General features: G+C 41.7%; 1 protein-coding gene and 1 long non-coding RNA gene across 3 annotated transcripts in view; one reads left to right on the top strand and one right to left on the bottom strand.

Moving 5' to 3' along the window:
- The window catches only part of LOC139109296 (uncharacterized), a 111446-nt gene that overhangs the window by 54019 nt on the left and 29578 nt on the right, over positions 1-27849 (bottom strand). The window lies entirely within an intron of this gene.
- On the top strand, positions 47-27284 carry LOC139109468 (uncharacterized). Of its 2 annotated transcripts, none has more exons than XM_070668561.1 (6): positions 47-840; positions 7124-7432; positions 7772-7993; positions 8738-8958; positions 13513-13663; positions 23722-27284. In XM_070668561.1, exons 1-6 carry the CDS (start codon positions 834-836, stop codon positions 24030-24032), a joined length of 1221 nt encoding a protein of 406 aa, XP_070524662.1. In that variant the 5' UTR covers positions 47-833; the 3' UTR covers positions 24033-27284. The 2 variants fall into 2 exon arrangements, with proteins under 2 accessions (XP_070524662.1, XP_070524661.1); XM_070668560.1 differs by lacking the exon at positions 47-840 and adding an exon at positions 850-1385.

The raw sequence follows: 27849 nt of genomic DNA, 5'->3' as shown, positions 1-27849 counted from the left end.
AGCTTCCAGGTAGCACGCGAGAACCGACGCGCAGGTGAGAGAAGAGCGAAACCGGAGTGCGGAGAGGAGGCAGACCAGGTAAGGGGACGCTACGGACTGGCCGACACACGCTCGTCCTCACACGCGAGAGACCGTGCGTGCCCTCCTCGGCCACACCGCGGGGTTAGTCGGGGTCCTGCTCTTAGTCAGGACACTCCGAGAGGGAAGAGTGAGAATTTCTTCCATCTAGTACGGACTGATCAGAGTTACCCGTAGCTACTCCCAGCAGTACGCATTAGAGTAGTGCGCTAGTCGTCGCGAAAACAAAAGAAAAAAAAAAAAGAAGAAGAAGAAAAACAAAAAAGAGTTAGAAGAAGAAAGTCGGTGGCTGACACGAAGAGAGTTCGCCGAGGGATCAAGCACAAATTCGCGGCAGTTCGAGTTCAAAATCGAAGCGACGGTGACGCTCGAGCGAAAGGAAGAGAAGGATCGATTTAAACGACGACTCGCGATTGATCTCGATGATCATCACGTGACTCGCGGAAAGAGACTGCGGCCGGCCGATCGGTGGTGAACGGAACCGGTTCCAAGATCGTCGCCGAGAGAAGACTTTGATCTCGCGAACCTAACGAAGGTCTAGGGACCGCGCGCTTCCGCGAAGGTATATCTGTGCGGGAAGGGAGCAGGCGTGTGCCAGATAGTTCGACGTTCGCCGAAGTAATCTGTGTGACCGGAACTGATCTGAAAAGAGGCTCTAGTGCGCGGGGACCGCCGTCGGAAAGAGTGCGCCGGCTCGATGAACGTCGTGCAATTTTAACGCATTCGTTCACGCATTGGCACAAGACCCGAACGTGATGTGTGGTGAGTAAAGAATCTATATAGATTAAAAAAAGCGTGTTAACTGTAAACGCGTTAACACGTTCTATGTAAGTAAATAGTAAGTAAAGGATCAGGTACAGTATCTTCGAACACGAAACGACACGCCGCCAGTTGATAATCATCGCGATAGCACGTGACGACCGTCGACTCGCTTAACTCTCCGGTAAACTTAGTCGCGCTTTTTTCATCGCGCGCACCTGCCGAGAGTTACATTTCGTTCGCGTTCTACGTGTCCTACGGATCTCTCGTCTGCTACAGCTCCGGTGAATTACGGCTTGTGGTCGCTAAAGAAAAGTCATAAAATTCGCGGTACGAGGCTTCATTCGCTGTTAGACACGTCAACAAGTTGAATTCTCGGTAACGTAGCCCTTGCGTGGAATATCGGAACTTGATTCACTCGCGCGTTCTGTGATTTCGTGGATAAATAAAAGTGCGCGCAACACTTTCTTTTCATGATACAAGATCGAATTACGCATTGAAGGCTAGCACGGCCACGAATCTGCCGATTATGGAAAACATGAGCGAACGTGAGTAACAATGAGCTTATCTTCCATAAAAACATGCCGCATCCGTCATCGGCGTGCCCGCCGATCGAATTTGATTTTTCACATTTCCATTCAGCGTGACGATAATTTAAAAATGATTTAACGTTTTAACCTCCGTCGTAATTTTCCACGACGTCAACCGTGAGTCTTATCAGAAGTCGAAAGTAGTCACTTGCGTGTTTTTTTTTTTTTTTTTTTTTTTTCTTTTCCCGCCGATATCCGCACCTGATCTTTATCACCGCGTCTTAAACGTTTCGGTCTTCCAAATCGCTCTTATATTCGTCAACTCTGTATTCGGCGATTATTTTGGCGTTTAACATTTTAAACGGTGCGCATCGCGTACATTTTAAACGGATAAATTTGCATGTCTATCGCCATTTCTTTGCAACGCGAAAGTATCTGTTAAAAATTATATGCTATAATAATGACGATTTTGAAAAAGGTATGCACGAAGTCCGCCTGTATCTTGTTTTGTTTCGCATGTAAATAAAACTGTGTCCTCAGAAAATGTTTCGGTCGTCACGATTTACTTTAGCTCGAATATTCAAAAAGTTCTAAGATCTCGTCGCATTTTCTTAGCGAATTTACACTGCTAAGATATACGTTTGCGGTTCTACAGACATAATTTCCGATACTGATTTCGTGTAAACTTTTCTAAAAAAAAAAAAAAAAGAAACAAAAAAAAAAAAGAAACTCACAGATTGTTTGCGTAATCTGTTCTAACAGACGACATGAATGTTCGACATTTCTGTTTTTGCGTTTGCTGCTCTATAATTTCAGATGTGAACCTCAGCTGATACATCTGCGATTCAATAAAATTTTATTTAACTTTTTAGTCACTGCGCAGATACCCCGAATTTGCATCCTCGAAATTCAAATATACTCCAAATGGATATCTCTTTCATTACACTTTTTTGTCAAATTATCTATCGATATTTTGTATATCTGTAAATTTATATTCATTTCCGTGCTCGTGTTTCTGTTTTTTACGGACGATTAGATTTAATAGAATGCGAGTAACGCTTAGATATACCTTTGTAAAGCGCATGGCTTTTTAAATAAATGAAAGATTTTAGCGTCGCGCGTGTATTATCGTAAGCAAAAGCGAAAAAGTTATACCGAGGATAAGCTGCCGCCGATGATAACCGAAGCACGAGGCATTAGAATAGCTCGGCATTTTAAACGCATCATGAATGCAAATATTACTGTTAGAAACATGTGTAAATTTCTAAAACATCGTTGCACTTTACTCGCTTACATAAAATAACTAACATATACCATCAATTTTTTTACTGCGTTAAAAAAATTTTTTTAATAAAATATGGCATAATCGTATTCTTACAAATTTTCGAGAGCGTGCGTTAGATTTTTTTATAAATAGATTAAAAGGAATATTTTAATTTATTAAAGTGCACAATGCTACTTAATTTGTATAATATTACTAAACTATATCGCCTGCTATCTAAAGCCAAATGCTTATTTTAATCTCCGTTGGAAAATGTAGCTCGTAAGTCCAAAAATCCGACTTAAAGTGGCTCAGGTGAAAAGAACATCTGACACTTGTTCACACAGCTTAATCAAGGCTTCCTGTAAATATTCATGATTGTTTTTCGAGATTTCACGATGAGTCGTTGCAATGGTAGTTACTTTCATAATTAACGAGTAAACAAGGCTCGCCGTTCACGGGGCCTAAAGGCTCCATTTATTATCAATTAATTGATTCGCTAATTGGCAGGTTGTCTCCTCATTGATATTTGGACGTTTCTTAGAGCGAAATACGCACGTTGACGCGGAATAAAAAATTTACCAAGTGCACGATTGGAAATTTCCGTCAATATAACGTAATCACAAACAGATGTATATATTTTTTTTTTTTCTTTTTCGATTCCGAATCCTCGCGTGAATTAAAGAAACGTTTTCCATTCACAAAAATGCTGCGCCAGTCTAAAATGATTAATCGATAATTAAAAGAGTCCCATCTGGCCGCTATTAATTTCGCCGATAAAAACACGAACGACTCATTGACTCGGAATTCATTTCGTATGGATGCAAGAACACGTCCCCAGCCTCAAGTGTGAAATTAAGAAGTGACGTAGTTAATGTACCTCGAATCTGTTGAGGCAACGTGTTTCCACAAGTGCCCACGCGCTGAACCAATCAATCTTTATCATCAATCTTTATCATTAATCGAAGATTTTTGTTATTGCATCGATTATCGCATACGGCACGGCTCTGCAGTTTATTTACCGTCTGTCTTAACAATAATTCGTTACCGAAGATCGTAAAAAAAAAAAAAAATAGAACAGAGACAGAAAAAAAAGGAAAATTTCACGATATCTGAACGCTAATAGTCGAAACGATCCGCGACGGAATATATTATTTATGAATTTACCTGTACCTTTGTTTCTTTATTTGTTCTGACCAATCGATAATAATTAAGTTAATCAATAGCGAACGCACGCGGTAGGTTCTATGTAACATTTTTAACTTTACGTTACATATCGTTACGTTTCTGGTTTTGCGTGATCCAATATTTTTATTTATACATTGTAGTTTTTTTTTTTCTCTCTCTCTTTTTCCTCTTTCTTTTTTTTTTTTTCTGGAACACGTAACGTTTCGACATTTCTGTTTGATATTATTCACCGCTTGTCGTCGCGCAAAATTAAAAGGAAATCGGGCTCGCGGCGCTCATGATTTATTCTCATACGCGCAACTAGCAGTGTATGGTTCTTTATTCTGCGGGTGACATGATGCATGGACGATAACAACGCAGAAGTGCAGCGTGATATATCGTTGAATTGGCCTCACCTGTCTAAATACGTGTCCATCTAACATCGAGGCCTCGAATTTCAACAGGAAAACGCCGTGTGTCGTGACTCCCGAGCAGTTTTCCCGTTTACGGTTTAACAAAACGAAATTTCTACGACACACGTTCGTTACATATGTATTTCATCTCGTAAGCCGAACCATTTCTCGCGTTCTAATCTCATACATTTTCATAACAATTTATTAGACTTGAAGGTCAATACATCTTACACGTTCGATCCTCTCTTGTTTGGTTTTTTTTTTCCTCGCTAAACTACAATTTAAGCTATCCGCCGAAAAAAAAAAAAAAAAAATTATATGACTCTTATCAGCGGCGTGCTTTTTTTTTTTACTATGTCGAACGCATCGCGATGAGCTCGTTTCCCTTTTCAATTCGCTCCCAAACCGAGGAGCAGTAACTCAAATTCGCAATAAGAAGTCTCCGGCGATTGGCGGGGAACTACATCGTGCACCGTTATCTATGGAAACGAGTAACAAATTCTCGCTGCCGATGCGTTCGCGCATGAATTATGTAAAAATGTTCGTACGAATGCATTACAGATTTATTCAAACAACGAGTAGCGGTTATTAGTCGTAGTTTATGTCCAGACGCGATCCTTATCGAAGTGGTGGGACCTTCGAGCCAGTGATTTACTTCGCGAGTTATCATTGACTTTCCCAACAAACCGTACGTTCCACGCGAAATCGCTATTTCTATTTCCACTCGCTCATTCGCGTGTCCTACAAATCGCCCGCGTCGGCGAGTAATTGCGCTCGCATCGTGCTCTATCTTGTTAATTATTCGTTTGTTTGCGGAACGTTAAAAATTATCTCCTTCACCAATGCGTTATTACAAGCTCACAAATTAATACACAATTTCCCTTAATTAATTTTTTTTGTTTTTTAATAAAATTTTGCACGCAACGGAATTACTTTTAAACGAAATATTTTTTTCTTTCTTCTACAGAATGTATCGGGTACGTGAAAAAGGGGAAAAGAGAAGGTCGTCAATACCGCGGCAGATTGCACTTTTCTCCTCGGCCGACACGCTGAACGCTGAATTTTCGAGACAGCTTGAGAAATCAGCGCGGGATCGCGCGTATCGCGTGACGGGGAACGACCCGCGTGCAAATAAATGTATTTATTTCATTACCGCTGATTATCGCTACAACGCGAGGCTGATCGGCATTTGCTTTTTGAAAGCCTGTCCCGTCGAGTTTACGTCGAACAGTCGCGGCCGGGACATTTTATCGCGAACATGTCGCGATGCGGAGCCGCCGTCGAGCAATCACATCTGCCCGACCTCGCGCGATTAGAATCTCGCCTCTCGATACGTCCGTCTGATACCCGTCGTGAGTCGCGCACGCACGATTTATAATTCATTTCGCTGGCCGACAACCAGCCGGCGCGTTCGTGATTTCTTTCCCGCGCGTTCGCCCTTTCGCGCGTAAATTCCGCTTTTTTTCTTTATTTTTTTTTTTTTTTTTTGCCTCTGCCTTCTTTATTCCGTTGCGAATCTGCTACGCGTAAAATGACGCTGCCGACAATACGCTAAACGTCGACCGTGCCTGCGTTAACACGCAGCGTGCACGAACATTCCGTATTCATCGATGCGCAAGATCGCCGCACGATAGACATCTGCAACGGTTTAAATACGCCTCTGACCGAACAATTGTTATGAATATGGAGCTCGGACTCGCATTCCTAATTCTCTGTTATCCATCGGACGAGATAAAAGAACCATGTGATTTAGGTGGCTACGGTGGGGTTGTGCCGCGGCTCGATCTCCGATTAGTTACGAATGTGATAAATGATTTGCCGCATCTTGATCCGCGGGACGTGTATCGCGATTAATTATTCCGTAACGCTTAGACGGCACGATCAATTTTGAAGCCCCGGCGTGGATAAGAAATCTTTAAATTGCGTGTAAAAAAAAAAACATAACGTGTAATTACAGAGAGTTGATTTGAATCGCGATAATTTCGTATTTGAGACTTTTAATATTTATTTATAATTATTTTGTATAAAGTGATAAATTGATATTTCGTTAATGTAAAATCGTACGTTTGTGCGTAAAATGTTTTATTACAAATAATATATGAAGTAGAAGTAGAATTTGCATTTACGGGGGCTTTCATGCGTTAACGAAACGCGTTTGGAATTCGAAACTTAAGATACACGTTGCGGCGCAACGTTCTTATTTTTAGAACATTTCCGATCCGCGCGTTTGATTAAGCCGTGATTTTAAACTATTTATGCGATCGGGAGATTTCGATCGCGATCGGCAGATCAGATTTAATGTATCACGAAAGGATCCGCTCCGAGGCTCTATGTATTATTCATGTCTCTGTTAACGTATATGTTTTACGTATGCACGTAATAAACGCGTTCCCTGAACACAGTCTTTACTTATGTTTTTACGCGATATGTAACTTGCACTTATTGTCAATGTAAATTTTCGAAACTTTGTATTCTACAAGCCTTTCGGTTATCATTTTCGCTATCGAGCATACGAGATACAAAACGCACGGAATAAAAGTTTCCGTGTTAGCCAAACAACGCTGTTGTTCCTGAATAAAGATGTTTTTTTTTTTAATTGTTCTAATTAAAGGCCATTACTTCTAATAACCTTAGCACATTATACATTTTGGCACGTGAGTGATAAAAACGAAATTATCAATTTAGCTAGTTTCAACTTACATGTATATACATACGCAAAAACCATTTGTTTTATTTTAAGTGCTTGAAAAAGTACTCTAAAGTATGGGGAAAAACTTGCTTGAAACAAATACGGCGCAGTAGTCGGCGGTTTACAAAATTTATTCTTATATTCCGAGCATATCCCGCGGGGATATAAAGATGATAAGCAAAGTATTTACTCTCTCTTTCTCTTTTCTCTTTCTCTCTCGTAATAGAAGCGGTACCTCGAACTTGGCACATGAAACCGGAACTTCATTGCAATCCCGTGGGAGTTCCGGCGGGCGCTTTGTCACCCCCGGCTACCCTCTCGCCACCAGGCAGCCCCAGCATAATCACGCTACCGTCCTCGCCTTGGAGCCCAGGTGTACCGGGAAGCAGCTCAAGCACCATCGCCTCCACGAACGCACCTTCGGGCCTTTGTCAACCCGTTCCCGATCGTTTCAGCGCCTTCACCCTCGTGTCGAATTACAATCCCGATCTGAGACTACAGGGTTTACCACTCAGCGCTAGCGTTGCCGCGCGAGGTAAGTCGCGATAGAACGAATGACGCGGGTGAGGGAGATATTTTTGATATTACGTAACCTGAATGTATTTAATGATCTCTAACCGAGCAGCAAGATATTGTATATATATATTTTTTTCTTTTTTTTTTTTAATTAATCAAATAAATAAACTTTGTAAAATACTGTTTTTACGCATTCCTCCTTTACTTATATAAGAATTTCTTTTTTCTGTCTCGTTAAGGTGCCCTGCATGACATTTTGCAAATGTATAACAATTTTGTAAATTTTCTCTTCCACAAAAATTATCACACTTCTAAATTCTACGCTTCGAGCTCAGTATTGTTACTTTTGTTGTCTCAGACATGCGTTGCGGTCTAATGTACGGCGGTTATGGGGCATCTGGGGGTGCCTGGTGGGCTCGTCACATGGGCCTGCTGCTGCCACATTCTTTGCTCCCGCCTACGAGAATCCCGTCCCAACAGACAACACCGGTCACGAATTGCTCACCTATTCATTCGGAACCTCTAAGTCCGGCGCGTCCCGGATCACCCCGAAGATGCACGCCGGAGAAGGCTAAATTTGGTGAGATTTTATTGAACGTTACGGCTGTTAAAGGGTTTCAAATAATGGAAGAGATTTAAACGAATGTAGAAACAAAAGCGTGAAAGATCCAATGAAAATAATTGAGTATTTAGATTTTGAAGAGTAAGTCCAGCAAACCTGTATTCAGCCAAGTTCTCGGTATAAAGCTTTTTCAGAGCGGTTAAAACGTGCTCTTTTACAAAAAAAAAAAAAAAAGAAAAAAAAGGTAGACCGATTAATGAGCAATTATTGGTAAGTGGGTGCTATCGATCGACCAACGTTGTCACACGAGACATCATTTATCGTCGCCGTTCGACTCTGTCGTACAGATACTAATTACGATCAATTAATTGCTATCTGCGCATGTATGTATATGATGTGCGAAACTATAAAATTTCCCCGCCTTTAGTCATGATGGTACACGATCAATCATAAATTATTGCTCCCCCTTTTTTATTTTTTATTTTTTTTTTGTGAGATATTTTTTTTTCGTTTCATGATGCTTTCCGTTACAGCCGCGGTCGATTAACTTTACGATTAAATAATTCTACACGAGCGTTTAACATACTCATCGCCGTTAAGTTTTTTACATGTGTCGTGTTGCATTTGCGCGCGGGTTTAAAGAGTTTTATATAATTGTATTAGCCTAAATAAAAAGATTCTTCGCAATGTAAAGTAATTTTTTTTTAAGTGAGAATAAAACGAAACGCTCAAGTAACGAAAATGGACGAATTTTTATTTCAGAGGAGGAAGTGCCGTTGAATCTCAGCACGAAACCGAGCGACGTATCGTCGAGTATCGGTAGCAGAAAAAGTGAAATCTGGTCGCCGGGCTCGGTGTGCGAGAGGGAGGCCAGGGAAACCAGAGCACCGTCCTGCAGGAGTCCGTCCTCGACCCCTATAATTACGCGGCAAATTCATCATTCACCGCTTACACCGCCCTCTTCGACGGAAAGGACTTTTCAAGTGAGTGCTCTCGCATTATACCTCTTTATTCTCATTTGCGCATTTTTATCCTACTTCATCAGCGACCATGCGTTAAAAGTTGTTTACTCCGCGAGTACGCGACTGGTTATTTCGGTGAAAAACAACGCGCTTAACGATAAATTTAAACAATAATCTGTGCAGTGATGCTCTCTTTAGAAAAGAAGCGGGTGCATAGGAAGGAATTTACTCCGCATTGTTTCAATCGATTCGAAGATATATTTAGCAAGAAAAAGAAAAAAAAAAAAGAAAGTACTATTATAGTTCCTGATTTAAAAATCAAGCAATGATTGAAAGCTCCCGAGTATCGCCGTCGTAAAGACAGACTGTTTTCTGCGCAAATCGCGCAACGGCGAATCATTGCGAATTCTTTACCGCGGACGATGGCCGATACGCTTTCGGGGAAGACAACCGATATCAGTCCTGGAAATTTCGACTCGCGGTTTCTACAATATTCGGAGCTACCCATCGGCAAGTGGACCGCACGATCGCGCGCGTGTCTCGGTGTCGATGCCGAATTTTACGAGCCCGACCGCCGAATGACTCGAGCTTTTACTGGCGATCGCGTCAGCAAAGCTCGTAAAGGTATCTACGATTTCCACACACGCCGGCTCGGTATCGACCGAGCGTTCGATTCCGCGGCACCCCTAAACAACGTATCGATAACGGTAATTGGTCCCATCTTAGCGACCTTTCCCTTTTCGCCCTTTCCCGTTTCTTCCCTCCGTTTTAGAGCTTTGATGCTCCCTATCTATTTCCAAGAATTTAACCACGCACTCGATCCAACTGACAACTATAATCAACCTATTGGTATTAATAGTTTACTCGATGGGAGAATAAGCTATCCATTGATTGTTTGGACTAATTCTATTTCTGCCACGCTAGTAATAAGCTACTTGATTGCGGTTTAAAGCGCAAGCACAACTGTATTTTTTTTCCCCCTTTTTTTTTCTTACACAAATAAAATGTAGAATATCAGGAGAATACTGTGAATTTAACGTTGTACAATGAAATATAAATAATTAATTTTTCTCGATAATAAAAAAGATTTTTTTTATGATTATTAATGCATATCTAAAGCATAAATTAATTTAACATTATTTTTATAAACGAAGACAAAGGCATTATTCTCGGTCAGATTAATAGTTTATGAGCTAGCTTCTCAGAACGCGACAGCTTTTGAAAAAGGTCGCCGATGATCGATATGTGGAACTTGCTGGTGTTCATTTTTTTTTACGAGCAACGGGAAAGTGCTTCTCACCAATCTGATGGTCGGGTCACGTTGATTTTCTTGAAAGTCGATATTTTTCCCTTTCAGTTATGCATGTAACCATGAAGGTTTTTAATACGAAGGGGAAAAAAAAACGATTTATTCAAAGAAATTTAAGCGTACGCGGTTTATTTTTTAATTAGATTCACGCAGCAATTTTATTTAAATTTTTATAGCTAGTACAAGCTAATAAATAAGAAAAAAAAAAAAAGAAAGAAACGCGTATTATTTTTAACAGCTGAAAAAGTGAAATAAATTCCAAATCGTTATGAGAGAAGTTAGAATGACACCTTGTCACTTTCCAGTTGCTTTAAAAGAAACGTCATCAAATACTTGAGTTTAAGTTAGACGTCATCGCGCATCTGTTACAACATAGGCACGGTCTAATTAACATAACGAAGCAATCCGGACGGACGAGTCGTACGCACGTCGGTCCATCCTCGGCCGTCGCGCGCGCGATCGCGACGTTTCCTTTCGCTACGCACAGAAACGACCGGGGGTTCTCTCTCTCTCTTTCTCTCTCTCTCTCACGTGTTACCAACACGTCGTAAAACCAGTCTCCGTTCTGTTCGGAGGATGAGAGAAAAATCGAAGCTTCGCCCGCGGAGTCACGCGATATGAATTTCTTCGGGGCGCGCAAATGCCCTTAAATGCGACGGGGCGAAGAAACGGGTCAAACGTTTTTGACGAGTACGCGGACCTCGACAAAAGACCTGGTCGCCTCAATTACGTGTGATTGAATGGAAGTAGAGAAACTCGCCTCGCCGTGGTTTTACGTCGACGACACACGTAACCGTAACTCGGCATATTAGGATATGTGGGCCACACGCACACACGAGCCTATACGCGTGCGTACGTAACACATGTGTATGCGCGATATAAAATTGACGTTAAATTCTTAATATTACTAAAGGCTTTCGACATTTCAAGCTTGACTTAGCCTACTACAATTTGTTACATTAAAAAGTACTGTCTCCGAAATTAAGGTGACTAAATAATCAGATATTATAAATTGTTTATTCCACTTTCCAATTAATCGGTTTTCACATCTCGGATTTTTAATCGGTTTCCTATATAATATATTTTTTTTTTTTTTTTATTTTCCTCTCAAGCACTATGTCTCATCTTTTTAGTGAAATATCTAAATAAATGAAAATTACGCGGAGGTCAGTTAAATAATTAGTGTTTGCGATATATACCGCAGCGTATTTAAACGAGCCGTCCGTGGGAAAGCCGCAGTTATTTCTTTATTTAATTCGCGCCTTCGTCGACGAGCGACAGATGTTTCGATACAAAGACCGTCGCGAAAGATCGGTAATTACGCGATTTCGAGGAGCCGCGAATCGCGAGGAGCGCATAAACTGGCCAGAGGACTTGGAGAGCAAAGGCAACGGACTCTCTCTCGCTCGCTCTCTCTCTCTTATTCCCTTTTTCTCGTCCCTTTATCTCTTTCTCGGCTTTGTTTCCGAGCCGTACCGGAAGCAGACGCTTTCGTGCGGCGACAATGGCGAGACTGGCTCGCCTCATCCTTCCCACAATCCGTCGTTTCCTTCGCGATCTCTCGACACAGGCGTTCCGCCGGTACTTATTAATGAAAACCCTCCCACTAAGGCGCCGCTTTCCTTTTCCTACCCCTCGCATCCGCGAACGGGATGTCCTACCGTTGACCGTACCGAAAGCTCCCCGGTCTTTGCCAGATGGGCAACGAGAGCAATTAAGGGTGACAATTGTTACGCGTGGGAGTCTCTATTGTCGTTGGCGTATACCGGCTACGTGACCATCTTGCATTAATTACCGGTTAAACACAAGCAGGGTCTCCGAATGTATTGTCTTCCTGCATCCTGACGTCGGACGTTTTTGTGTACGCGTAATACGGGTCGTTGATCGAAACGAGTTAGCTTCCACGTTTAAGAGAGATGAACGTATTAAAAAATCGGCGAGCTCGCCACGTGTGATCTGCCGCGTGCAAGACCAGAAGCTGTCCTCGATATATAAAATAACGAGCTCCGTAATCACGAAAAATTACGGCGGCAGTTCTCGAGCATGTGGGCGCCCGGCGGTATCGCGGTAATCGTAAATCGCGCCCGGTCGTTTATCACGCGCCGATTCTAATCCTCGATTCGGTCAATCGCGAACGGCGATGGATTAAGATTCGCGCGCGGCGATATCGTCGCGAAGAAGTCGAACGTTCGCGTGAAGACAGGTCGGCTCTTCCGTACATATTGATCGCGTCGCGACATGAATCATGCGTACTCGTGCGCGCAATAATATTCCGCGGTTGGCATATTCATACCCGGTATAAATTGTCAGCCTGGACACGCATCGAGCCGCGCCGTCCCCGCCATTGTGACGACTGGCGCCCGTGTGACAATGAACTAGAAGAGTGAAAGAGAGAGAGAGGAAAAAAAAAAAAAAAGGAAAGAAGGTAACGTAGGCGTAAGCGACGCTTCGTGAGCACAGGTGTGCCTTGCGGCGTCCCGGCGCTTAAAACCGGCGCGTCTTCTATCTCCCTCGTCGTCCGCTTTTATTCCTTTTCTTACACGCCTTGCGGTTGTAAAAGCGAGAGACTTTACGACGTTGGCAAATTGCGCCGTGAAAACGCAACGCGTTTCACGTGAATTATAACAATTGGCGTAAGTAGGTAGGGACACAAGTTTTACGTAAAAATAAAAAATAAATTTTTTTTTTTTTTTAAGAGGCAAGCACGCCAGTCAGCTAGACAATTTGTTATTAACGCTTTACGGTTTGCTTTTATTCGAATAAACGAATAGACGCGATATGTAACGTGAAACAGATTACCACGAGATTGAGGAAAGATATTAAATCGGAAAAGAATTTGAGAGGGACAGAATCAATATCGCGTGCGGAAGCACGAGTTGTCCAGGAGAAATTGATAAATTAGCTGCTTAACGGTCTAACAATTGAACGATGGTGATTTAGTGGTAGATTTTTATCAATGGCGAAATAAGATAATCCACGATTTCGCGTTATTAAAATTTAGTAAAATAATATTTTCAGAGTCAGCGTATATAAAAGTATTAAAAAAAAATATATATGACTAATTGTGATTGATTTACATCATGGTACGCCAGAAAAGAATCTCTTTCTCGTGTCTTTATTAGACGAGAAAGATATTAAAATTTAATCAAAGTTCTCAAGGAACGTATATTGCGGTACGGCGCAATATTTGCAGGCACGATTGCACAGCAGGCACATTAAATAGACATACCACCAAGATAAACCAATTTCTTTGTTTGTTACAATAGTGTAAGCAGTGCGGTAAAGCCTTCAAGCGGTCAAGCACGCTCAGCACTCACTTGCTGATCCACTCGGACACGAGGCCTTATCCCTGTCAATATTGTGGCAAGAGGTTTCATCAGAAGTCGGACATGAAGAAGCATACCTACATCCACACCGGTGAGTCAACAATTTAATCTACTGCAATTCGATTTTTAGCATATCGACTAAATGAAAGCGCGACTAAGTCCTTGATCGCGAAGAGAAGAAAAAATTTTAGAACCGCCACATGTGAATAATTTCAAAATGCAGAATAAAATCGAGTTAAAAAAAATAAAATAAAATAAAATAAAAGTTACTCTTATATGCGTGCGTACAGTTTTCGATAATACGTCAAATCGTGGGGCAATAATATCGCATTGATCTCTTTGTCTCGTCGCTTTCGGACTTTCTAAAGAGAGATTATAATGCGTTAACCGGACAAGGCGGGAGACCATATGACAAAGTTTCGGCATACGAGGGCATTGCGTGAGCATCGATAATTGCGATTGTCAGTAACAAGCCTCTACTTGGTATATCTAATTTTTACGTTGCGACTATACTCGTACGCGTCCCAAGTTTTGTCCTCGGAATTACAGCTTGTCGCGTGTTCTCCCTTAAACTTCTTCTTTCTCCGCGGTCTTCGACCAAATGTTGCTGGCTGCATATCGCCGATCGATAACTACAATTGCTGGTAACGAGCTTCTGTCCTTAGTCTCTATATTCAAACGGAAGACGCGCAAAGCGGGCAGTTAAAAATAGTTTCAATAGCAGGACAGTTTTCTCTTTCTATCTCTCCATCTATTATTATCGAAAATAATTAAGACAAACGTACTCATTTACGCGTTCTCCGATATTAATCTACTAGAAAGGTATTTCGATTCAAAAGACTGTCTTTAGAGTAAAGTCAGCAACGTTGAAAAAAAAAAAAAGAAAAGAAAAAAACCAAAGTATATATTATAATAAATTTAATATTCCCGCGTATTACTGTACTTAAAATCTAAATTGCCAATTTTTATCTAGAGCTGTAAGACTTAATTGTGCCGTTGTTCTTCTATATCATATATCACGTATCTCAAAATGCATATTTCGCGCTTCGGAATAAAAGACGTGTGATCGGAGACCTCGGTGGTTTTCGAATTATTTATAAAGACTACCTTGTTGCCACTGTAGACCACTTCGTAAATTATTCAGAACTTTGGTGTCCTGCGATCGGCAAAATGTTCGAACGTATAGGTCGCGCAGGTCACAAAGCGAAAAGAACCAAAACAATCTCCTCTCTAATTTTTTCCGTAATAATAAGTTACGAGCGATATCGATCTTAAAAACTACGCGCGGGCGCAAACCGCATTTATTCTAAACTAATTCGCCGTAAGGCGCTTTTGTTAAATATCTCTCAGATATTACAACGAATAAAAGAAAAAAAAAAATACTTGCAAACCGAACGATTCCGTCGCGTGTAAATTATAAAATAAATTAATTAAGGATCTCGAGAACATCGTAGCTACTAGTTTAATCCATTACGCGTAATGTACATCGTATTCGCTATTTGCAAAGAGTACTCGCAAAAAGTCGCATTTGCCTGATGCGCGTTATCGCGCAAATGAGATTGCGTTGCAACCGCGCTTCGATCAAGTGCGGCGACGAAAAACGTAGGGAACGACGGACCTGCCGACCACACCTTTATAACGGACGCACACGCGTCGTTTTTAAACCGCGTGCGACCCACGACGCATCCTCAATGGGGTGCCCCCGTCCACGAATGTCGCACCCACGTCTCTACGCGACTGACCCTTTTCGCATATGAAAGAATCACGTAGAAAGCATATACGCGACACCGGGAATCGATATCGCGTCATCGCTTTAGATAGAAAAAGGAAGTAGAGGAGAGACCGGCGTATAAATCTAACTTTTTGACATCCTCCTTTCGCACTCAACGGAGGAACCTCGAGAATGGATTCTTCGGAGAACCTGCTCGCAGGAACTCTCGAGCGTTAAACGAATAAAAAAAGGATGGCGTTACCCGAAGAAAAATTGCGAGCGAGCGTAGACCATTAGCGCGTCGTTAGACTTCAACATTGCCGTTTAATTCGCGACGTACAAACGCTGCCGCGACAAATGACGAGAGACGAATCGCTTGCTAAAATCTAACCTCGCGAAATATGTCGTCGTCAACCGCTCTTCGCTATTTCGTTCGACAGCGGCGGACAGGACAATTATCCTCTCTTGCAATAGAAGCTAGGGAAGAAAAAAAAAAATAATAAAAGACGGATTGGCATGCAATCAGATTAGCTCTGGATTTGATTCATTTGAGGTTTGTGTGTCGCGAGCAGACCCAAACGTGAACACGCACACGTTGCTCACAATAAATATATCGGCAGATTATCGCCGTTCTTTCGTATGAAAATCGTGTCTCGTCACGCACCCGCGGACAGTTATTTTCTCTCCCTCTCGCCATGCGGATTGTCGAAAACAGAAATTTAACCGCCGAGTAATGAGTAGCGAATTGATTGGGAACCGTCACGACTGCTTCTGCGGTGTCATGTTTAATCTCTCGATTTGTAAAGTATTAAAATAAATTTTTTTAATTTATCTCTGCAATATGAAATCGGTATCGTCGCACATGCCGTGCTCGTTTTGTCACTAAACCGTACAAATCATTTCGATGAAAAAGCAATTGACTGAAAACATCTTGGCGATTGGTTCTCCCGTGAATCGAGCCGCCGATTTTACCCTCCTACGTATCAAATAACGCGCGGTTCAATCGTTTTTCTTAAGCGACCATCCCGCGGCGGCAGTGGGACATGAAAGGACGCCACCGATCACGAGCGATAGGGACACGTTTTAATGGCGATTTAATCAGCCGCCCCGGCCACGTTTTCTCGTGGAAACAGCCGGAAGGAGCGCATGCACGATGGGAAACGGTCTGTTTGTCGCGCGCTAAGCGAGTTTCCGGCACGCCACGTGCCCGACACGGGTCGTCGTTGGGGCGTGCGTGTCCCGCGCTAATTAGCGGCTAAGAGAACAAGCCGCTCGACGCCGTGGGTTAGGGAGCCACCGGAGAAAGGGAGCGATAGCACCCTCGAATGCTCGAAGAACTTCGCGCTAGCCACTCCGTACGGTCTACTCCACCGTTTCTCCACGAAGGGGCGAACCCGTAATGCGAATTTAATCGACCCCTTCCCACAACGACTTTCCGCTATCAATTTCGCTCTTTCGTAACGCAACACCGCGACGGGTTTAGTCAAAGCGCTCAAGATCTACGTCTTAATTGCACCTGTGTTAGAATTTTACTAATTAACCCGAGTCACGCTAAGTTAAGCGGACAAACGGTTTCCGAGCGAAATTAAATCCTGTTAAGTAACTCAAGTTTAATACCTAAATTAATTTGTCAACATTTTTTTTTCTTTTTCTTTAGACGGAACGCCACGTTTACTGTCGTTTAAAATCGATAAATGGTTCGTTCATTTTTAAAGAATTTAACATGGTTTTCGGCTTGATCGCAATTTTTTATATATCGTTATATAAATTTCAAGCTAGTCAATATCTTATATTTAAAGTGCAGGCAATCAACATCCACAAGCGTTTTTGCATTACACACGACGAAAAAAAAAAGAAAAGATAACGTGGAATATACGGAAAATAAGTGTACTTTTATCACTTAAATACCTGCAATACGCGAATCACCGACGTTTACGATAATTTTTCAGAAAAGCTTGTAGAAACTCCTACTACGTCATAAAACTCCTTGAAATGTAATTGCGGGTGATACTAAACTTATTAAAGTTTATCATACTCGTCATTTATAGTTTACCTTTATGGCAGAAGCGTATCTTAATGCGACTCGGTTGAAAGTACATCCGATACTGCAACAATACTAACATTGATAACAATTAGGAGTTGCATCATCAGTAAGGTAAACTCAATTGGCGGAAAAACCGTTATTCGAGTCTTTATTTCATTTTTTTTTCTTTTTTTTTTCTTTTTATTATTCCACGGCGAAAAATATACGAAAAAAAAATGACGCGGATAAGAGTAAAATGTGAAAATTTTTCGCCACATATCAAATAAATAAACCATTTATCTGGCCATTAGAGCTCTTTTCCTTTTCTGTAACTTATGCCATTTTCTGCGGAGCGACGCTTTGAAAGTTTTCTCTGATACGCGACACAATGGGATCCTCGGACGAGGTGAAGATTCAGGTGTTTTCGCGTCAAGTTTCACGCGATAAAAGTATTCTTGGAAAATATGACTCGCGGTTTTACGACGTATTTTTTTTTTTCCTCTTTTTTTTTATCGAATATAACGCCTCGACGATTTAGCTTAGTACGCCAGTAATATCTTTCGCTCGAAGAAAATATAAGATTCGTAAAACGTTCCGCTGAAGCTTCTTTCCGCGGTAAAATTATCAATAATTCCAACACGTGGGATACTCGACAGGTATCTCATTGTCACCATCGCGGCGAACGACGGTGAGTGTCTTCAACGGGTAGCGATGACCGCCCGCAATTTGATTTCCTGCATAATTAACGGGGCGCGCATCACGATTCTTTCACATCTCAAAGGTGTATCACCTCCCATATGACGCGGGACGAGCGACAAATGTTACGTTTCCATCGAAAATATATATAACTTATGGTTAGGCGGAATCCTTCTCCCGGCGACTTTAAAGTCCAACAACTTGGCGTTTGAAATCTTTACTCTCCCTAGCTATGAAATTATCATTTACCGTAACATTACTATTTGATTGAACGTACCGAGTCTCTCCCCGCGACTATTTCCTTTGAACCTGTATAGAAAAGACCCTGAGGAATAGAAACGTTGGCGACGCACGGGCGCTTGTTTCCAGGAAATAAAATTGATATCTATCATGATTACAGAACTGCGGATCGGTAATTATTTTCTTTTTTTCTACAAGTATTATCCGTTAACTTACGATGTAACGTCGATATTCTTCGAATGAGTTCTCGACTGCAGAAGGAGCGCAAAGCGGTAAGAATTACTTATGCAATGAGAAGTGACTATTGATCGGAGGAGTCAAGCATTATTGCGCGATAATCGACCGGCAAGCTTCGCTCGAACGAAGAGAAAGCAACGTTATCGCCAATGATTCGTATCGAGATAAACGCGTGCTCGCGCGCGGCGATAAAATATTTGCGTGGCGCAATTTTCGCGTCGCGGTTAAACGATTCGTCGAGGATGCATCCCCCGCTGCTCGCAGACGCGATAATCGGAGGATGACGGTCGCGATGACAGTCATTGACCAAAAAAAAAAAAAAAAACATGTTTGCCCTCTCGCGCGCGTACTTTTATCATTATCGAGGAGAGCGCTCTTACTCGGCAATTTCGATCTGTCTGCTAGGCTTTTCCGAGCGAATCGATAAGATCCCCCGCTCACCCCGTTGCCGCTGATCGAAAGGGGAAAAAAAAAAGAAGAGAAGAGCGCGAACGCGGGAGTAACTCGGGCTGATGATCGCTTCCGGCGATCGGTACCAATAGAGGACAACTTTTTTCCGCATGCCAGGCAGCAATTGGCGAGAGAGGAAAAGAAAGAAAAAAAAAAAAATACAGCTAGCCGGGACAATCGCTCTCGCGCCGGCTGCGTGTTTCCGCAACTAGTGAACTTTCGTCTATGCAGGCATTCGCGGATAATGCTCGCTGGCCGGCAGCTCTACCTCGACATTCGCTGAAACAACCACCCGCGTGGCGCTCTGAAAGAGTAATCGAAGCGAATACGCGGGTATCAAGCGAAATGTTACGTTGGCAAGCAAATTGTGCCAGCAAACGCTATGATTTCCTCGCGCGTCATTGAACCCCAAACGGGGGCGGGAAAACAAAGAAGGGCGTGCAGTTCGAGCTTTCACGAAACGCGCGGTTTGTCATCACGCGTGTTATTTTATCAACGTGGCGTTTACCGCATTGTGCAACAACGAAATTCGCGGAATCGATCTCGCCCCGCCTGCGAGCGAACTCTCCCTCGGACATCCCGGAGAAAATCATTTTAATTCGCTGCCCGCTTTTCGGTTCGTACGCGTTTCCCCCCCCCCCAAAAAAAAAAATCGCGCCGGAGCTATATCGCGTGACGACGGAGATCTTTTAACGAGCTTCATTTTCTCTAGGCGCGGGAAAATCCGCACGAAATCGATCCTCCCTCTCCTGGGCTCTCGCCACCCTCTCATTCTCTCCGTCATCGCAGTCGATACTGCCGCCATTACATCACGTTCGTTAAAAGAGACGGACCTGCATAATTAAGAAGACTCGCTCCGCCGTGTGCGTCCCGCATGGACGTGCGCTCACACAAAGAAGCGCCGCTATCCGCTCCTATCATTATAATCGGCCGCGAAGCAAACGTTTCAGCCGGTAAATATTTAAGTCGACCGGTAAGGGGCCGGTAATGAGAGTCGAGATGGATCGATAGGGACAGTACGTAGGACGAACGGTGTGTATACGCACGTTCGTATGGGTCGCTGACACTCTCGATAAATATTGCCCGGCAGCCCGCGGAATCGTACCCTCCCCCGTTTCTTCGTTCGTGCGTTCGCGCGCGCGAGATAACGGCGATATCGCCCTCGCGTCCTGGAAAAATTAAAGAAAAAAAAAAGAAAAAGTCTCGGGCAAACATCGCGCTGTCACCCTGCTTTCCTTCCTCGTGCCGACTCTCGCCACTCCAAGCCGCGAAGCGCGCTTTCGTTAAAGTCCCGAAAGTTAAACAGACCGCGGCAAGTGTGATTTAATCGCCGCGAATAGATCTTCCTCTCTCCCTTACCCTCGGACTGATTAGCTAAGTATTAGCTCGCGATCGCGACTTAATTTTGTTTTAAGACGCGCGGTAGATTTTGCGCGTTGCTTTCGATTTCGCACGGTTTTTTTTTCTTTTTTTCTTTTCTTTTTTTTTTCTTTCACCGAGCTTGGTTAAATACAATTTTGCAAAGTGAAAGTTGCCTCGAAACCGTTAGAGTTGCTAACGTCTCGCGAGCCCGAGCTTTTAATAAATTTCCCGATAAAGCTTTGTGCGTATTTAAAAATATATCTAAAAATATACCTCGTCGCGAGATAAAACGCGGCAGGAAGATGCCCGTGAAAGTTCCTTCCTTTTCGTCAGCGTGACAAATTCCGTCAAAATCGTAACGAATCGTAAGACAGTCACGAAAGACGCGGAATAACAATCGGCCGCGTTTGCTCATTCAAAGCGAGCGCTATAATTAAGTACGCGGCATTTGCAAGTTTGCATGGGCAATTTTTTTTTTTTTATTATCGGCGCATTACATACATAACGAGCTCGGTGGTAAGTATACGCCGTACATATCGGCGCGATACATTCTATGAACATTGTTTACGCGCATAAAATTACCGAGTCGCGGAGACAAATTATATTAACGACTTTGGTTTCGGTAAATTTCTTGTATTGGCCAGTTCTTTTTTTTTTTTTTTTTCTACCCGCCTCGATCATTTCGCTTACAAATATTTATAAAATAACTATTACACGTAATCGTAATCATCCTGGGTTCTCGCGCGCTTCCTAAAATTTCTTTCGACATTCCGCGAGGGTTTTGAAAGCGTATTAAAATGCAACAATTCGTCAGCGTAAATTTAAAATAATCCACATGACGCTTCAATTATCGTGATATCTCGTTTCCCGTGGCCTATGTTAGCTTAACTAGATTATTCACAATTTGTTGTTTCGTAATTATCTTATTCGTTGTTGACACAAATGTATGAGAAACGTATTGCAAAATATACAAAGCGAAATCGATGTGTTTGCTCGAAGCCCATAAATTGTCTTAAGATATTAACAGCATGCGATAGCGCTTTGTGTCGCTGCGCCCGGCAATGCCGGTATAAAAATTGAATCGTAGGTGGTACAATTACGATAATTGTATTTTCCTTCGCGCAGTCGTCAAGGATGGTAAGAAACGGCGCGGCTGCCTCCCTCCCCCGGACAAAGTAACATTGTCGTCCACTACATTATTGCACGCGCGCATGTTGCGACCGATAACTCCAGCGATAATACATCAAAATGAAATGCCAGTAAATTTAAAGAAAGGAACGTTCGCGTCAACGAGAATCGGAGGTGTCTGAGGGGGAAAAAGGAAGTCCCTTTATTCTGAACGCGCGCTGGAGAGATCGATACTTTGTGCGTATCGAGTATTGAATATTCACAAGCGCAACGTTCGATTTCACGCTGCTGCAAATTGAACACGAATTAGATATAAATCGAAACGTTTTTCGTCACCGATCCTATCATCCGACACGGGCAAGAAACGTTCCGTGATTGTCAGCCGCGTTTCGCGTACGAAGCTCTTACTTTTTTTTTCGTCAAGACAGCCGGTTATTTCTTCCTTTTCCTTTTTTGTCTTTTTTTTTTTTTCTTTTTCTTGTCTCTTTTTTTTTTTCCTTTTTTTTAAACACTCGTGAACTCTTTCTTCCACCGTTTACGTACGTTTCGTTCGAAAGGGAGAAGAAGAGAGATAGGAAGATACCGCTTGCGCAACGTCCACTCGCGGAATTAATTTCTTTTCGATAGAATCTTAACGATGACGCCTTCCGTCGCATTACAACATTCGGAGGCGTCCGTTCGCGTTTATCGTCGCTTTACAATCATAAAACTGTTTGCTCGGAATTTCGTGCGGGAGAGAAAGGGAGCAGGAGCGTCTCGGGGCAGGCACAGGTGTTTGCTCGGTACTATCACTGTCGGTCGATCGTCGTTAGACGAGCGACGATGGACTTTTAGAAGGTCGTGACAGAAGTTTACAAGTGTAGTCTCTATCTCTCTCTCTCTCTCTCCTTCTCACTTTTTATTATAATTTTTTTATTTTTTTCTTTATTATTATTACTATCTACCGCGAGGCCGCGATCTGCGTGCAGGACGATCGTACTTGAGCGTCAAGATTTGCCGGGGCGATTAACGTAAAAGTTGTTGATTTTTTTTCCCTCGTGTAACGATATCGCGAGAGCAATTCCAAGATGCGTGCGAGATTATGCGGCTGACGCTAATAAATGATCCCGCGCGTGACACTTTCTACTTTCGATGAAGCCGCATTTGTCGAGGAATGTGCGATAAAGCGCGTACTGTACCCGCGGCTCTTATTACTATAACGTTTCATCGTTGAAAATTCTCTTAGAGGAAAGGAGCACGCGGAATTCAAAAGCGGAATAAAACGTTTCGGCGCGTTTGCTAAAGCGAGGAAAAAAGAAAAAAAAAAAAAAATTTAGTCATTTGGTCGAAAAATTAACCTTGGCAAAGATAGAAACGATTTTTGGTCCGTTAGCACAGGTGGATTCGCTTGTATTTCTGCATGAAGTCGTTTCATTCAGCATAAATCGATTTAATCGGCGATATCATCGGAATAAAGTATTCTCGATAAAGAAATTAAACTTGTAAGAAAAAAATCGTAGATTAATTATAATAATTTCTCGACCTATATTGATTAGACGTTCTTTCACTTTCCCTAATGAGCGCTGCATGCGCAGTCTTGTAATCTTGTTCTTTAATATTCCAAGTATAATACACGGGGTGTGTAGCGAGCAAATTGATTACCTTCTTTCGCTCGCGACGTCGCGCTGTTATCGATGTCTCTTAATTTCCCTAATTTTTTTATTTTTTTTTATTTTTTTTTTTTCCCCCTCCAAAGACGGCGTATCGATTATTTGTCAACTGTCGCATATCAGTATCGCGGACGCGACGACACACTTCGATTGCTTGTTTTACACGTAAAATAATTGCTCTTAATTGCATTTTGTGGCTGGACGAGGTAAGCCAAGGTGTGACGACCGGTTGCCTTCGGAAGAACCGTCTTTAGTCATCGCCGTCAGACGCGCAAGTGCGCTACTACCGGTCGACTTGATGCCACGATTTATTGGTTAATTCAGTTGCGTTTGATTAACCTTGGCTCGTTATTCCAGACTGCTCGCCGGGTCTTTTATCCGCGTAATCGAATTTGCAATGTAATTCATATCTCCCACCCGACGTGACTAGCCGGCGATCAAGATCAATCGCGTCTACTACATTTGCAAGCTTAATGTCTACATTATACATATATTTAGACGATTGATTTCGAATTCGAATCATAATATATATCGTAATACTTAATGAATCACGCGGTTTATAACGTCAGGGTATATCTTTCAAAGATGACATCGTAACCGAATGAAATAATTTACGATACTAATCAGGTCCTATTGTCGATTTTGTGTTACAGGCGAGAAACCGCACAAGTGCGTCGTATGCGGCAAAGCCTTCTCCCAAAGCAGCAACCTGATCACACATATGCGCAAGCACACTGGCTACAAGCCGTTTCAGTGCGGTCTTTGCGAGAAGGCGTTTCAAAGAAAGGTCGATCTACGCAGACACCGAGAAGGTCAGCATCCGGCAGCTCCAGCGCTTGATTATCGCTCTTTGCAAGTACCGCCACAGCAGCAGCAGCCCAACGGGAACCGACACTCGCCGATACCACTGCATTCGGCGTCCTCCGCAGGTTACCACGTCATATCAGTGCCCGGTAGCAGCTGAGACTCGTTCGTCCGACGAACCTTTCACCCGTGAATGCATTAAGCCCTTCAAATCAAGCGGTACGTATTGCTAAGCTGCGGTGGTATCGGCGCGATCGGTTTCGCAGAGGGCAACATTGTGAGGCAAAATTGCCAGTCGGAAGCGAGATTTTGTAAATACTTTAACTTCGGTATAAATTAAAAAAAAAAATATATATATATACATATATATATAGCTAGGTAACGAAATTTAATTGCGAGCGTTCGAGGCGTGACTCTAGTAGTGTATCGACGGCGTTTCGAAGTGTCCGGGACATCTGCGAAAGTGTTAACGCGAATCATCCAAGTGAGACGCGTGCATCGTTGCGCGAAAGTGACATAACCCAGTCTTATCTCGAGTAACGATAAATACACAGCCGCGATTGCACGCACGATTGCACGATACAGATTCGAGGTGCCGTAATTCAAGGATCGTCGCCCAGCGCCGAAATTTATACAGCCACTTCGGGTTTTATGCTCAGGTGAAAAAAGAAAAAAAAAACAAAGAAACGGAAACTGGTAAATATTTTCCGTCGAAATCACCACACCGCGATATCTTTTTCTTCGGAGCTGTAATTATGAAGCGTGCAGCACGTAATCGAACGCGAAGTATTTACATAAATCAGTCGGACGACCCGTGTGTTTAATTAAAATCCATCCAATGTCTTGGTATTTCTGTATCAATATACTTGTGACATAGTTAGAATTACTATTAAGGTTCGAAACATATATAATTTTTGATTTCTTCAGTTTTTCCCTTTTTTTTTTCTTTTTTTTTTTTCTCGTGGTAACTATCGCGTTGTTCGATCAGATTTAATTGAACATAGCAAATGAGTATTTTAAAGAAAATTCCAAGTGCATGCAAAAGTATAATTGTTTACGATATTCAGCATAACTGTCTTGATTGTAAGATGTATTAAAATATTAATCGTATTAATATACTGATAATTAAAAGAGTTTTAATTCCTGTCTTTGAACTTTAAAAATGTTTCTCAAGACTCGCTTTCATTAATATCTTACTCACGATAGAGTATATATCAATACTACATTATACGGATTAAACGTTTCCCGTTAGTGGAAATAATTGTGGCATCTACAAAATTTAACGGCGAGAAGAAAAAAAACATATTGTACATATTATGCATGTATGTATCATATTATTTCTCGAGGCACGTGGTATGTGAAATGTTGCTACTCACAAAACATTTTGCAGTTATACATATATTTTTTTTTTTATGCTTACCGCGAAGCGAGTGAGAACTAAATTAAAATCAGAAAGAAACAAAAATGTGCTATATTTTAATTTCCACCTCTTCGATCGAATTGAATTTGATCTGAGGTCGCTGATGAAACAAAGTGCCCTGAACGTGCTTTTCCTCGATGTCATTTGTATATCCGATTTATTAAAAAAAAAAAAAAAAATTATTACTGCACTCTTGTTGTATAATAAAGTGCTTCTTCACCTTTGAATACATAAATAATATGTATGTTTGGTGGTTGTACACTTAAGCTTCGAAACATCTAAACGCGGATATCAAAATTATTTTCTTTAGCACGTTCCTTTAATTATATTCTATTTTAGTTTTAACATGATATAATCGTTCAAAGCGACATTTCCTGCGAACTATGAGTGAGCATCTTGACTAGAAATCATTCACGTAGACGTCGATAAAGTCATATAATACAACTGATAAAAAATTAATTTGTCGATTGGAACCAGATTGAGAAATTACTTTTTTATGCGTTACTTCTGTTTTACAATTGATATCTGACAGTCTAAGCACAATAACATGAAAATATACACGAGATGTTTCGAGAGTTCCAAGCCGATTGCGGATATTATTATTTTTTTTTTTTATCACGTATCATAGTCTATTGAAGCCAAAGTCAACTATTAAAAAAATAATAATAATAATATGTCGTGTCGAAACGTCGATTTGACAAGATATTTCATGATCAATATTTTCAAATGCCTCTATTTTCTAATTGCGATTTTACTTATATTTTATCCCTCGCGCCTTTTTAGCACACTTTTGTAATTATCGGTACGAATATTATCAACGGCCGTTGTTCACACCGCCGTTAATTAAGACATACTTCCCGCGGGAATTTGTTGCTGTGAAAGTAGGGAGCCGTGAATGAAGGTGATTATTTTTGTATCGATGCAAAGAAAGCGAAGTGGGGTAGCTTAAGTGATAAGCACGCTGTACTTTATCTGCACTTAAAGGAGAAAATATCGATGTTACAATTAATTGAATTAAACGAGCTTCGTGAGCTCGCGAACGCTACAAAATTTCTGAAAAAATGTGTCTTTTAAGCACGCGCGCGAGAGAGAGAGCTTTATGTAAATATAGAAAACTTTTTTTTGTTTTTTTTTTTCTTTTTCTATCGTAGGAATATCTGATTTTTCAAAATCTCCGAAGAATCATATCCGTCCCCGCGTAAACGTAGGCGAGAAAGATCGCGAAAAAGCGACGACGCAAACGAATCCGGCAACGAATCATAGCGGCTAGAGGACCAAAGATAGCATAAGTTGGGCCTGATCGATTGGTAACGCAGTCGAGTTTTTTTTTTCTCCCCCTTTTTTTCTGAAATTTAAATAAAATACGAGGCCCGAAATTATTTCACGATAACGACGAGATAACTTCGCGGGTACTCGAAGGCTTACCAGAGATTACGGCCTTACGTACAGATTGTAACATACCATTAGAATTAGCTAGTTGATTAATTATCCGCGAAGATTAAGCCTAGTTTAGATCAACGACGTTTCGTTAATTCGCTAGCGACGAAAGACCCGCGGTGAGCGGCCTTTTGCGACCGATGGATTGCGCCTCGGTGTCAATCCCTTTGTTTTAATCGATTATTTAAAACGGGGGGGAAAAAAAAAAAGTCAAGTAGTCAGCGAATACCTGGCGCGAACACGTCCGACACGAGGCTCGTGCGTTAAGCAATTTTGTGCTATAATTATATGAAGTTATATGAGAAAAATTCGCGACTAATAGGTCAATAAGTATAGGTACCTTTCAAGATATTCGTGTATGTGTCCAGCGAGTGTGAAAAGAAAACCCTCCCTCCCCCACCCTCCCCCCGTATATATGTAGAGAGAGAAAGAGCGAGCGCAATAGTGATAAAATTTTGCGAGCGTGAGCGAGCGATTCATGTTAATCGGTAAAACCAAAAATATGTTTATTATTGCTAAAGAAGATATTGATCGAATAAATTGTTTTTCTTATAAGCGCCCTGTGTTATAATTTTCTTTCCTTTTTCACCGATTCCTCTAATTAGCTATCCCTTGCGTATGTACTTCATCAAGTGTGTTTTCAATAATTAAGCAAAGTGCATGTTTTTCAGCCGCAGAATCGTTGTGCTCTGATAACTATATGGTATGAGGAAAAAAAAGAAAAAAAAAAAAATTAAACTTTCCTACGTGTCATTTGTCCCTTGCTCATTCTCCGTCTTTGGCCAAACGTTTTTCCTTGGACGGCGAAGGTTGGCCGTTGCCGCGATAAGATAATTTTGTTACGTCTGTTCGAGCAATTAACGGCATAATCGTTTAAACGGAGGATTCCAACTGCACTTGTGTGAAATACGTATAATCTTGTATGCAAAAATAAAAGTCATAACTCACTGTAATATACGACTGGAGTACGTAAGAACTCCAGTATTCAATTTTCAATGTTTCGCGTGATCCTATCAATTACGAGAACAGACACCCTATCATTTTTTTTTTTTTTTTTCAATTTTTGCCATGTTTGTACCATAAATAATTCTGTCATATTACGTATTAGATAAAACTATTT

The sequence above is a fragment of the Cardiocondyla obscurior genome, linkage group LG17 (assembly GCF_019399895.1).
Source record: "Cardiocondyla obscurior isolate alpha-2009 linkage group LG17, Cobs3.1, whole genome shotgun sequence".
In the NCBI taxonomy this organism is placed as follows: domain Eukaryota; kingdom Metazoa; phylum Arthropoda; class Insecta; order Hymenoptera; family Formicidae; genus Cardiocondyla; species Cardiocondyla obscurior.
The sequence above is the reverse complement of the archived record's forward strand: the minus strand, read 5'-3'. Positions and strand labels throughout refer to the sequence as shown.